Source organism: Notolepis coatsorum, assembly GCF_963971535.1.
Source record: "Notolepis coatsorum genome assembly, chromosome: 4".
In the NCBI taxonomy this organism is placed as follows: Eukaryota; Metazoa; Chordata; class Actinopteri; order Aulopiformes; family Paralepididae; genus Notolepis; species Notolepis coatsorum.
Genome location: NC_140168.1, coordinates 151,261,578 through 151,274,497, shown reverse-complemented (window position 1 = coordinate 151,274,497; position 12,920 = coordinate 151,261,578). Strand labels below are relative to the sequence as shown.

Sequence of the window (12,920 nt, the reverse complement as noted above, 5' to 3'; positions counted from 1 at the left end):
AACAAAATCAAAGACGACCTGGACAGGTGGGCAAAACTTAAAAACTCAGTACAGGCAAGGGTATCAATAGTTAAGATGGATGTACTACCTAGAATCAACTTCATCAGTTCAATGCTACCGTTACCCCCTCCAGAGGGTTACTGGAAAAGATTACACTCCTCCACATACAAATTTATTTGGAATAACAAACCACCACGTATAAAAAGATCCACCGCACAGAGAAATAAAGCAGACGGTGGCATGGCAGTTCCAGATTTTTTCCAATATTTTAAGGCGTACACATTAAGACCATTGACAATATGGTTTGATCCCCAAGCATTAGTATCCTGGAGAAAATTGGAAGAAAACATAGTAGCCCCACATAGACTGAAGGACATAGCACACACTAAACTACCAATCAAGCACTGTGAGCGGAAATTTGGCCCCATAATTACCCATGCGATCCGGATATGGCGTGAAACACACAAAAAATATCCTAACCCACAAAAATGGCACAATCACACTCCCTTATTCAATAACAATGCACTCTTAATTGAAAAACGTCCTATAAGATTCCCTATATGGGAAGAGCAAGGCATACACTCATTAGGGGATGTTTTTAACAACCAGGGTTTTTGTAGTTATGGAGAAATATGCACAACATTTTATCTCACCGAGTCCACATGGCTTGTTTCAGATTTTTATCATCAATTACTAACGTCCTCATATGAAACCCTCCACCTAGACTCCGTCTGGAGGAGGGATATACCAGACCTGGAAAGTGATTTTGATTGGCAAGAAGCCTGGGCAAATATTCGATTCACATCAAGGAACCCGGACCATCAACAAATCAATCTTAACTATATTCACAGGACATACTTGACTACTATAAGACTGAAAAAAATGGGTCTTATACAAGACTCCAAATGCTCCTTATGTATAAATGGGGACGAGGGGACATTTATGCACATGTACTGGGACTGCCCACCAGTTAAGATATTCTGGAAAGAGGTGACCCAGCAACTATCAAACCTCTTAAATTGGAATATACCTGTACACCCCTCTGTATTACTGCTGAATGATGTTTTTGAGTGTGCAGTACATCCACAGCTAAAGAGATTGGTTTTATCGGGTATCACAGTGGCTAAAAAGCTGATAGCATCACGATGGTTCCAACCGGAAAAAATGTGCCGAAAGGTCTGGATTATTACATATCTCGATGTGATCTATCAAGAAATACCTACAGCAAGAATTTTGGGTCTCAATTAATCCAAAATGACATTGTGGTTAGAAGTGGTGGAGAAAATAAAAGCTAGCATATAATGGTAATGTCTGGTTAGGAGCGAGGGAAAATGGATGGATTATCCAATGGGGGGTCCGGGAGGGGGGGTACGAGCTGGAGCATATGTGTGTAGGTTTTTAGATAACAGGTATTAGGGGTATATCCTATATAAGACAATTAACTAAAATGTGATTTCATTGGATGTGCACTGACAACTAATGCTTGTATATCTTATCGTGTGTTGTCATGTTTGTTTATGTGTTTGTTTAAAAAATAATAAAAAAATAAAATACAGAAAAATGGGAGAAAAAGTGGATACAAAAAAAAAGAGGTGTTGCATAAACCCTCACCTCCTCCATCTTGTCACCGTCCCCTCCCTCTCCTTTCCGGTCGGAGTGAGACTCTTCTTCGTCCAGACCCTCGTCATCAGACTGAGCCTGGAGGGACAAAACTCTGTATCATGAGATCATGAGGTTATTAACCCTTTCACTGCCGCACTACCAAACGGTTAACCCTTTCACTGCGACAATACACAGAAGGTTAACCTGCTGTATTGTCACAGTGAAAGGGTTAACCATTTGGTAGTGAAAGGGTTAATCGGGAGCTACCTAATTATAATGCTATGTCAGAATATGTGTGTGGCTCAACTCAACACACAGTCAGTCTGTCTGATAACTCAACACAGAGCCAGTCTTAACCCTTTCACTGCCACACTACCAAACAGTTAACCATTTCACTGTGACAATACACAGAAGATTTTATGTTTATGTTTATTTAGGATCCCCATTAGCTTTTGCACTAGGCAAAAGCTATTCTTCCTGGGGTCCGGCACGCACAAATGTACAACAGTATTCAATACATTACATTACATCAATACATACATTACATCATCATCAACATCAACATCAATACATTACATCAATATCAACATCAGTCACATCATCAATTACAGTACATCACTATCAACATCAGTTAAAAAAGCATTCAAATAAAATAACTAAAATAACAAATAACTAAAATCAAACAAATAGTGCTTCCTGAGCAGCACTCACCGCCATCAACTTAAACACAACCAACGTGAAAATAACTAAAATGACTCAAATCAAACAAATAGTGCTTCCTGAGCAGCACTCACCGCCATCAACTTAAACACAACCAACACCTCTTTGCCATAATGGCTCAGTGCATGCTCATTAACCCCTTCACTGCCACATGACAGCAGGTTAACCCTTTCACTGCCACATGACAGCAGGTTAACCTTTCCACTGCCACAAAACAGCAGGTTAACCCTTTCACTGCCACACTACAGAAGGTTAACCCTCTACTATCACACTACCAACGGTTAACCTTTTTTTTTTATCTACCTTTTCTCCTCCTTTTTTTCTGTATTTTTCTCCCATCCCAATTTAGTAGGGAGGGTTAACTGATAACTCAACACAGAGCCAGTCTAACTGATGTGACTGACTGACTTTCACATCACCTTGAAATCATGAGAGTTAGACCAAAAACAAGTGTTGTGAATTTGCAATAGCTGCAACCTTTTTTGCAATAAGCCACTCCCATTACCACGCCGCCTTTCAGCCAATTGGCATGAACACACACACACACACACACACACACACACACACACACACACACACACACACACACACACACACACACACACACACACACACACACACTTAATCTCCATGCCACATTTCAGTCTCCTAGGGCGAAACCTGTGGCCACTAGAGGGTGGGGACATTTTGGTGGACCGACCGACAGAGTGACCTATAGAGCTCTTGGGCGCAACTGAAAAGCATTACAGGTAGGCCTGTGTGTAAATGAGAGTGAGATGAGGAGTGAGTGGTGAGCTCTGAGCTTCACCCTGAACACACAGTAGTCACATCTTACAGAGGTTCCAGAAATCACTGTTCTCGCATATAAATAACAGTTGCTTATATAAGATCACACTTAAAGGAACACTGGTATCTATCTTCTTGTCTCTCTCTGGAGAAGACGGTAAGTTAATTTCCCAAAATGTTAGCGTGTTCCTTTAAAAGACCAAATAGACAATGTCTGCATAATATAACAAACAACATCTGTGTCCAGTCAAATGTTACCGTGGCACGGGGCATGAAAGGGTTGCGTTTCTTGGGTTTCCGGACTTTGGGCTGAAAAACAACAATTAATTTAGAAAATGTGTTTTGTACAATCATCGGGACACATCACATCAACACAGAAGAGACATCACATTGACAAGACACACACACAATACATTAGAGTCCATTGTTAATCAGTCCTATAGATAGAGTGACTATATAATATTTGTAGTGTTGATTATTTTCCTCATGCTGGAGATGGTTTCAGCAGACTTCAGTCAGAAGCAGAATTGAACCAAGCGGTATTTAATACACTATCAGCTGTTATCGTTAGTGATTTGAATTCTATCTAAATCTATATGGTGAAAATAATTTTGGCCATAATCGTCCAGCCCTGCTCCACCTCCACCCTCACCTCTGCCACTTTGACCTCCACCTCCACCCTCACCTCTGCCACTTTGCCCTCCACCTCCACCCTCACCTCTGCCACTTTGCCCTCCACCTCCACCCTCACCTCTGCCACTTTGACCTCCACCACTTTGACCTCCACCTCCACCCTCACCTCTGCCACTTTGACCTCCACCTCGTCTCTCTTGTCCCTCACGTCCCTCTTGTGTCCCGCAGGGGGAAGGGACGGGTCCTTGTTCACGGCCTCGGTGTCAGAGTGAGCCTGGAGTAACAAACAACAAGATAGAACATGAATCAAATCAAATGTATTTGTAAAGCCCCGAAATCACAAGGTAATGCCCCCATGGGCTGTACAAGTCTTCTTTAAACAAGTCAAGAAGAAACATCACAATAAATCAAGAAAAAAAAAATCCACCATAAAATCCAAATAATTATGCAACATATCCCAGACATTCCCCAATGAAGATAAGGAAAAAAACTCACTAAAAACCTAGCAATAGGAAAAAAGCACCACAGGCGATGTGGAGGAGAGAAACCTTAGTACATCCAGTATAACTCGCCAGAGGGGTTAGAGGTTTGCTTGCCACCTGGGCCACCCTTACTAAAGATGTATGTTAGTTACAGAACCGTTATTACAGGATGGTCGCATGAAACATCTTTCACAGTGGTGGAAAGTAACTAAGTATTTTTACTCAAGTACTGTACTTAAGTACAATTTTGAGCTACTTGTACTTTATGCAAGTATTTTCATTTTAGGGAACTTTGTACTTTTACTCCACTACATTAATCTGAACCCATCAGTTACTAGTTACTTTGAAGAAAAAGATTTAGCTTAGAAAACGTGTTTAAAATGTATGAAGATTATATGCTTTCACATAAGGACATAATCAGAGCAGCATCAGAGCAGCATAACTGGACCACATACCACTTTAACATGACCTTTAATCAGAGCAGCATAACTGGACCACATACCACTTTAAGATGACCTATAGAGGTCAATGGACACACAAACGTCATGTCATACTTTTACTTTAAATACTTAAGTAAATTCAATAACAAATACTTCTCTACTTTTACTTAAGTAGAATTTGAATGGAGGACTTTTACCAGAATACTTATTTATCTGGGTATTTCTACTTTTACTTAAGTAAAGGAGCTGTGCACTTCTTCCACCACTGATCTTCCATAATGATAGAAAGTCAACATTCTCTAATGTCAGTATGAAGTACAGGAACCTCGGGAAACATGTACCCTGGGTTATTTAATGTTTCTCTCACACACACACACACACACACACACACACACACACACACACACACACACACACACACACACACACACACACACACACACACACACACACACACACACACACACACACACACACACACACACACACACACACACACACACACACACACACACACACACACACACACACACACACACACACACACGTCTACTGGATAGATCACAAAAAGATAAAGGGTATAGTCAAGAGGGGGAAAAAAATCACCTTTGCTGGATCTCGTGCCATAAATGGATTGTGGCGCTTATGTTTTTTCACCTTGGTGTGGAAATGACAGGGTGACAACATGGAGAGTGATGTGACAATGAATGAGTGAGTGACTGAGTGAATGGATTGCGTTTGCATTCATAGTTAATTACAACTGCAAGAAAGGCTGGTGTGATAACAATTCATAACTGCTGACTTGTCGTACAGAACCTGTAAGTCGCTTTGGATAAAAGCGTCAGCTAAATGACTAAATGTAAATGTAAATAACCACCTAACAAGTGTGGCAAGACAAGACAAGACAGACAGACAGACAGACACACACACTGCAATTTGGAAAAATGCACCAGGTTATATTGAAATTTTGATAAAATATCAATTAATTGTACAGCCCTAATCTCAATAATATATATATACTGTATATATATATAAATGTAGAACTCACTCTCAATATTTTGACATTTCCTTCTATATTTCCATGTGAACAGGAGATAAAGCTGAAGCGGATAATGCTGTGAGCCACATGTGTAGAGGTGACTTTGTGATCAGCCTGTGATAAGGACCTGGAGCCCGGCCCGGACGTGTCTATTCTTATCCTAACGCATGTTTGCTTCCGCGTTCGCGTTTTGCGCTCTGATTGGCCACTGACGTACGCTAGTTACGCCTCCCCCCCCCCCGGTAAGTTATCTACCCCAGTTCGCCTCCGCGAACAGCTGTTTCCGTGACTTTATGTGCACTGTTTTAATGGGTATCACAGTAGTAAGTCCTACTGTAGAACATGACATATTAGCATGACATCTGATTTATTAATGCCAATACTAAAGATTAGGGACAAACGCAATTGGCACAAGTGTAAATCATGGATTGGTCACTCAGTTTTAACATCCGACTTAGCTCACCTTGTTTGTCTGCTGGCTGTGGATCCTATGGTCACAAGTTCAAATCACTCTTGGTTCAAGTTTTTATTTTTACGTTTAATTAATTTATCCACTCTGGTTGGATGGTGTGTATGTATATGTATGTATTGTGCTGTATAATGACAATACATTTGAATCGAATCTCATTTTGAAATCGCTACGCTGCCTATGGACACGACAGTGGCAGACAGCTTCGGAGGTGATTGCATTGCACCATGGTGATCCACTCAACAGGTAGCGATTTCAAAATGAGATTCGATTCAAATGTATTGTCATTATACAGCACAATACATACATATACATACACACCATCCAACCAGAGTGAATAAATTAATTAAACGTAAAAAAAAAAAATTTAAAACTTGAACCAAGAGTGATTTGAACTTGTGACCATAGGATCCACAGCCAGCAGACGCACGAGGTGAGCTAAGTCGGATGTTAAAACTGAGTGACTAATCCATGATTTACACTTGTGCCAATTGCGTTTGTCCCTAATCTTTAGTATTGGCATTAATAAATCAGATGTCATGCTAATATGTCATGTTCTACAGTAGGACTTACTACTGTGATACCCATTAAAACAGTAATTCGAATAATAGAAGCCTACTTTGCTGGAATGATTCATTTCAAAGTGCGTGTGTGCGAGGCTCGCTCTCCACGCATTATTTCTACGCCCATACCGGGGGGGGGCAAAACTAGCGTACGCGGAAGCAAACATGCGTTAGGATAAGAATAGACGCGGCCCGGACATTTGCATGGCTCTCCGGGGGAGAGGAACTAACAGCAGCCGATGAAGAGATAGACTTACCGCTTTGCTCTCAGTCAGTCTGCCCTCCTCTCCCGCCCTGGTCTCCTTCAGACCCTCGTCATCTGACTGGCTCTGGACCACAACAATAGCAACAACATAACCAACAACAGCAACAACATCTTCTGATCCAATATACACTATTTCTGTTGCTGTAGATGCGGATAAAAAATATTGGCTAATAATAACTTTTATTTATATATTTGTATTTATTTATTTAACCTTTATTTAACCAGGAAGTCCCATTGAGATACAAGATCTCTTTTGCAAGGGAAACCTGGCCAAGATAACAGCAATAACTAGGGATGCACCGAATATTCGGCCACCGAAAATTATCGGCCGGAAATTGTTCAAAAAGGCACTTACGGCCGAAAGGGTTTTAGCACCGAAAAAATATCACAGAATGTCAAAGAACAGGGTTACGTTCATAACCTAACGTGTTGTTATGATGTCATAATCAAAACACGGCTTCAGTCATTACATGCACAACGTGTAACGTGAGCTATTCAGTCCTGCGTTCTACAGCCTGTGATAACTCCTCTTGCGAGTCGCGCTGTTTCTATGTAAACTCCGCGAGCAACACGTCCAATAAATGCGTCTTTAACATGCTTTATATCCTCGCCATTACTATATGCCCGTCACGGTTAAAAACCTTTTTAACTAACGTTAGCGTTAAGCTAGCTAACAACGCTTCCATTCCTCACTTTCACTAGTCTCTCTTAAGCTACGTCATCCCCCGCTAAGAGTCACGGGAGATGTAGTAAATACAACAGTCCTTTCATGTAGGCTAGAACGCCGTGAATTATGACAGTAGCCACTACAGTAACATCATTAAGTCTGCTATAAGCTATTCTCCCTCTCGTGTGTGTGTGTCTTTATGCAGATCTTTATGCAGTTTTAAAGCACCTTGGCTTTGTTCTGAATGCACTTTGTTGTAGTTATCCTACAGACAAAAGAAAATGCACTTGACTTTAATGCACATTTTGTTGTATGCAAAGAGAAAATGTTTAAATTGTACAATCTTTCAGCAGTCAGTCTGGAATTAATGTATGCTGAATAAATGTTTTATGGACCCATAATAGTGATTATTAATATTATTTAAGTTAAGTTTTGCCAGAATCATGTCTTTTGCCATAATCAGGTAGCTGAACAAAAAAAAACATTATATATATATATTTATATTAGGGCCGTCAGTTTATTGCGTTAATTAGATTGATTAATTAATTACACAGCAATTTATCGCGTTATGAAAATTAACTCAAAATTAATTACAAAAAAAACAAAAAAATACTTTTTCTTTTTTGAAATATTTTTTTATCTCATTCATTCCATAAGAACGTAGAATACACATTTACAGACTTGTTTTTAATATGTCCATTTGCATGTTCTTGGTATCTTTTTCTAGGGACATCTATGGATCTCAGGGAATGTATTCCCAGTGTCAGAAATACTGTGTCTGTTACTAGGCTTGAGTAAATTGTAATGAACCAAATGAGAATAACAATTACATTTTTTTTTATCTTTGACTGTGAATAACACCATGCAAAAATTTACCAGACCTGAAAAATCTAAGCAAATGAATAAATGGAAGATGATTAAACAGAAGGTTTTGTAGATAGAGTACTGAATTCTGCCATCCGGACACATGCCATTTGAAATATGATTATAGAATATAGAATATCAGGCCTAAAATGGTGATTAAAATGCGATTAATTAGATTAATTAATTACAAATCCTGTAATTAATTAGATTAATTGTTTTAATCGCCTGACGGCACTAATTTATATTCATAATTGTCGGCCTTTCGGCATTCGGTTTTCAGCCAACTGTTTCCTATTTTCGGTATCGGTTTCGACCAAGAATTTCCCATTCGGTGCATCCCTAGCAATAACATTTGCAATACATGACAAAGCAATCAAATGTGCGATACATCACACAAGAATATAGCACCTTTCATACATGGATTGCAGCTCAACGTGCTTCACAGCAAATAGCATAAAATTAACATAGGCATACAATTTGTATACAGTTGACAGAATAAAAGCAATGCATAAAGTGCAGACATAAGAATAGTTATAAAAGACAATAAAAGTAGTGCAATGTAGAAAGTACAGACATAAGAATAAGCATAAAATAAGTACAGTGTTGCTCAAAAGCATGTGAGCAACACTGTAATTGTAAAATAGTAGAGGCTACTAAACTTAAAAATATAATCCGATATTGAGTACAGATGAATTATTTTTACAGAGCAATATCGACAAAGACCCTTAGTTTGTGTCAATGGGTGAGATCTAGTCCATATTCTTCATTACAGATTTAACATGCATCAATGTGCCAAAAATGCACAAAATCAAAAGTCTTTCCTTTGATGACCGACATGTTCAGAATCCTTAGTATCAGGTTTTAGTTTTGGGGAAATTCTCCCGATACCGAATCTTAGCTTGGTATCGTTCCTATTACCACAACCGATAACTATTATCAGTACACCGGTAGCTGTGTGTGAGAGTGTGCAGGTGAGTGTGTGTGTGTGTGTGTGTATGTATGTGTATGTGTGTGTGTGTGTGTGTGTGTGTGTTAGGGGTGTAAAGGTACGCGTATCCGTACCGAACCAAACAAGTTTCAGTGTGTACCGTACCGAACCGCTGTGTAGTGTACCGAACGAATACAACGGTATGTTAACCACTAACGACTGGCCACAGGGGCTATTTTTTTCACAATCTAATATAATAATAATTTTTTTTACAAGTCGATTATTAATTTCAATATAGAATATTCGTTGACAGCCCTACAAGTACAATTAGTTACTGCACACTACATCACCCCTGAGTGGAACATGGAAAGCCAAACTTTCCCCCACTGTACCGAAAACCCGTACCGAACCTTGACTTCAAAACCGTGGTAAGTACCGTACCGTGGTTTTTGTGTACCGTTACACCCCTAGTGTGTGTGTGTAGTGTGCAGGTGAGTGTATTATGTGTGTGTGAGTGAGAGTGTGCAGGTGAGTGATTACTGTATATGTGTGTGTGTGTGTGTGTGTGTGTGTGTGTGAGAGTGTGCATGTGCGTGTTTGTATACCTGGTTGTACTTCCTGGTCTTCGCTGGGCCACGTCTGGCTGTCCTGTTCCCCTCCTGAAATTAAACAACAGGCATTTCCTGAACTGCAATGACGTGAATGAAATAAAACGTGTCTCTCTCACACACACACACACACACACACACACACACACACACACACACACACACACACACACACACACACACACACACACACACACACACACACACACACACACACACACACACACACACACACACACACACACACACACACACACACACACACACACACACACACGAGCATCATGTTAACCCTTTCACTACCACACTACAGAAGGTTAACCCTTTACTATCACACTACAGAGTGTGATAGTAAAGGGTTAACCTTCTGTAGTGTGATAGTAATGGGTTAACCTTCTGTAGTGTGGTAGTGAAGTGGTTAACCTGCTGTCGTGTGGCAGTGAAAGGGTTAAACTTCTGTATGGTCACAGTGAAAGGGTTAACCGTTTGGTAGTGCGGCAGTGAAAGGGTTAAGCCCATTGAAGGGCTGAAGAGCTTGAGCCAACAGGAGCGGTACCTCGTCCACGGTTCCAGAGGGAACCAGGGGGGTTTCAGCTCCTCGCACCGTCCGGTCTCTCGTCTCCTTCTTGTTCTCCTGCAGAGGAGGAAGATACAGCCCAGTCATTCTCTATTAGGGCTGCAGGATCCCACTTGATGACCATCATCAGGGCTACGGTTCTTTACCGAGCGGTTCTAGCGATGCATTGACATTTCTATTTCGATTGAGCGCTGTTTCAACTTCCAATTACAATGTTGGCTTCCCAAGGTCATGAAAACAAGACTATAGACCACTGCCCTTCCACGTTACATTGAGCTCATGGGAGAGAGAGCGGGGGGAGAAAAGGAATGAATGTGGATGAGAGCCTTGACATTAAGTGGTTGTAGCTACGGCTGTGGGGGCGCTGGAGACATGATCCAATAGACTTATATACGTCTGAGTCTCCTGAACACGGAGAGACCAATCCCAAGTCGATCAGCACTTTTTCGGCCGAGCTATAGTCACTTTTCTACTCCCGAACTCTGCATGCACAGATTGCCCACAGAGTCTCTCTGGATTGTCCAGAGATCTAGGTTTATCAATCTGCGCATGCAGAGTTTGGAGTAGGTGCGGAAAATAAATAAAACGATTATTGTGCCTCATCGTCGTGTTGCTCTCATTTTGGATCTGGAAAAACTTTGGTTTTGAGGAGTAGGACTTGGAACAAGCTAAAATACTGTGCATGATTTGTTACACAGTTGTGACTGCACCATAAGGAAAATACCAGTGTTATTAAAGTTCAATAAACGCATGTTCTCAAAGCAATGAGTAATCATGTTTAAAAGTAATCGTGATTTAAATATCAATCAAAATAATCATGATTAGGATTGTTGCCATAATCGAGCAGCCCCTATTTCGATCCCATTCAGCACATTGTAATTTAAATAAAGTTCCCCACCAGCTCACAGCATAATAACTCTGTATTATTGTTACAGTTCACGATTAAAATATGTCAACTGATATAAATAATGGTGATGCTGTAGAAATCGTCGGAAAGGAGAGACGCACAATTTCTATCTTGCGACAACACCAAGTAGTGTGTCATTTATTATCTTTTCAGCCCAAGTGACAGCTGTCAGATCTATGCCGTGCTAAACTCTGACAGCTCGTCGTCACCAAACATTTTATCAATGACATTCCACCAGCGCGTCTTCTCCAAGCCCAACCCCCAAAACCAACCTCATTAAAGTGACAGTGCCCCATCAATACATCAAAACAATCTAATGGTGAATTATGTCCATAGCACCCACTACAATGCTGCAGTTTCTAACAACTTTTAAGTTTTTCGACCTGCGATGGAAGATTTAGTTGGCCACGTTTAATATACTTATACTGTACTTAATATAATTAATTATGTTTAATCAATGGGACCTTTATGACAATGAAGAGAGAAATTTGAGCAGACCATGACGCAGACCCCGGCCGGGTTCGAATGAGCAACCTATGCCAGCAGAAATAACACATTAAAAACCCAGAAAATCGGACAGTTAACCACATAGTGTGCACTGGGACGTATACGTGCTCACGAGCACTTGCGCGCAAGCCAAGGCACTTTGCGAGCATCTAGCGGCTGCGTTTTCCACCTAACATATAATATACTGTTTCGAAAGATCTATTTGTTGCCGTTCGAACGCCACTGCACTCGAACAAATACGTGCCTCGCTTCTCGAGTTACATGACGATATGTCAGGCGAGCGTCTTTTACGCGCCATGCATCAGATGCCCACCTCGGACTCCAGACGCTCCAGATCTGCCAATCATTGGCTGATGGCGAAAATGATTGGTCAGCGTTGTAGCCAACGAGTGTACCTTTCCAATGCGAATAAGGGAACTAGGTGAAAGTTGATGAGTGAAAACCAGAAGTGAATCAGACTTCTGAACACACGGCGGTGGATGAGAAAATGGATTTTTTTAGTATTACTCAGACGTCTCAAAGACCCATTTCTGAACGGATTTTTATAACATTTTGACCTGTACTACATAAGACGTCAGGCTATGGAACCGTGTTTTCCAGCTTATACCTCTATGCTGGAATATGGAATCTTGCATCCACTACAGAAAACTGAGTACACAAGTTCAAGTTCAACTCAAGTTCAGACCTCTGTTACTCTATTTCATTAGCACTAAAAGTTATTTCCCTTTTTCGCATTAGTAACTTCAGAATGTTATCTTTCAACAGAGACCAGGCTCATGCATGTGTTATAAGTATAACGTATATAAAGCTAACCTGTTAAGCTGTAGCCCTATTTTCCAAAATGTTGCCTAAAGGTACCTGCC

At 40.6% G+C, this 12,920-nt stretch overlaps 1 protein-coding gene across 6 annotated transcripts in view; it reads right to left on the bottom strand.

The window, feature by feature from the left end:
• The window catches only part of apol1 (apolipoprotein L, 1), a 283,625-nt gene that overhangs the window by 14,968 nt on the left and 255,737 nt on the right, over window positions 1–12,920 (bottom strand). For all 6 annotated transcript variants that reach the window (XM_084313412.1, XM_084313414.1, XM_084313415.1 and 3 more), the window contains 6 exons: window positions 10,623–10,700; window positions 10,064–10,117; window positions 6,992–7,063; window positions 3,908–4,015; window positions 3,367–3,417; window positions 1,612–1,698 (listed from right to left, as the gene is read on the bottom strand). In XM_084313412.1, coding sequence (XP_084169538.1) covers window positions 1,612–1,698; window positions 3,367–3,417; window positions 3,908–4,015; window positions 6,992–7,063; window positions 10,064–10,117; window positions 10,623–10,700 — 450 coding nt within the window. The remainder of the gene's footprint in view (window positions 1–1,611; window positions 1,699–3,366; window positions 3,418–3,907; window positions 4,016–6,991; window positions 7,064–10,063; window positions 10,118–10,622; window positions 10,701–12,920) is intronic.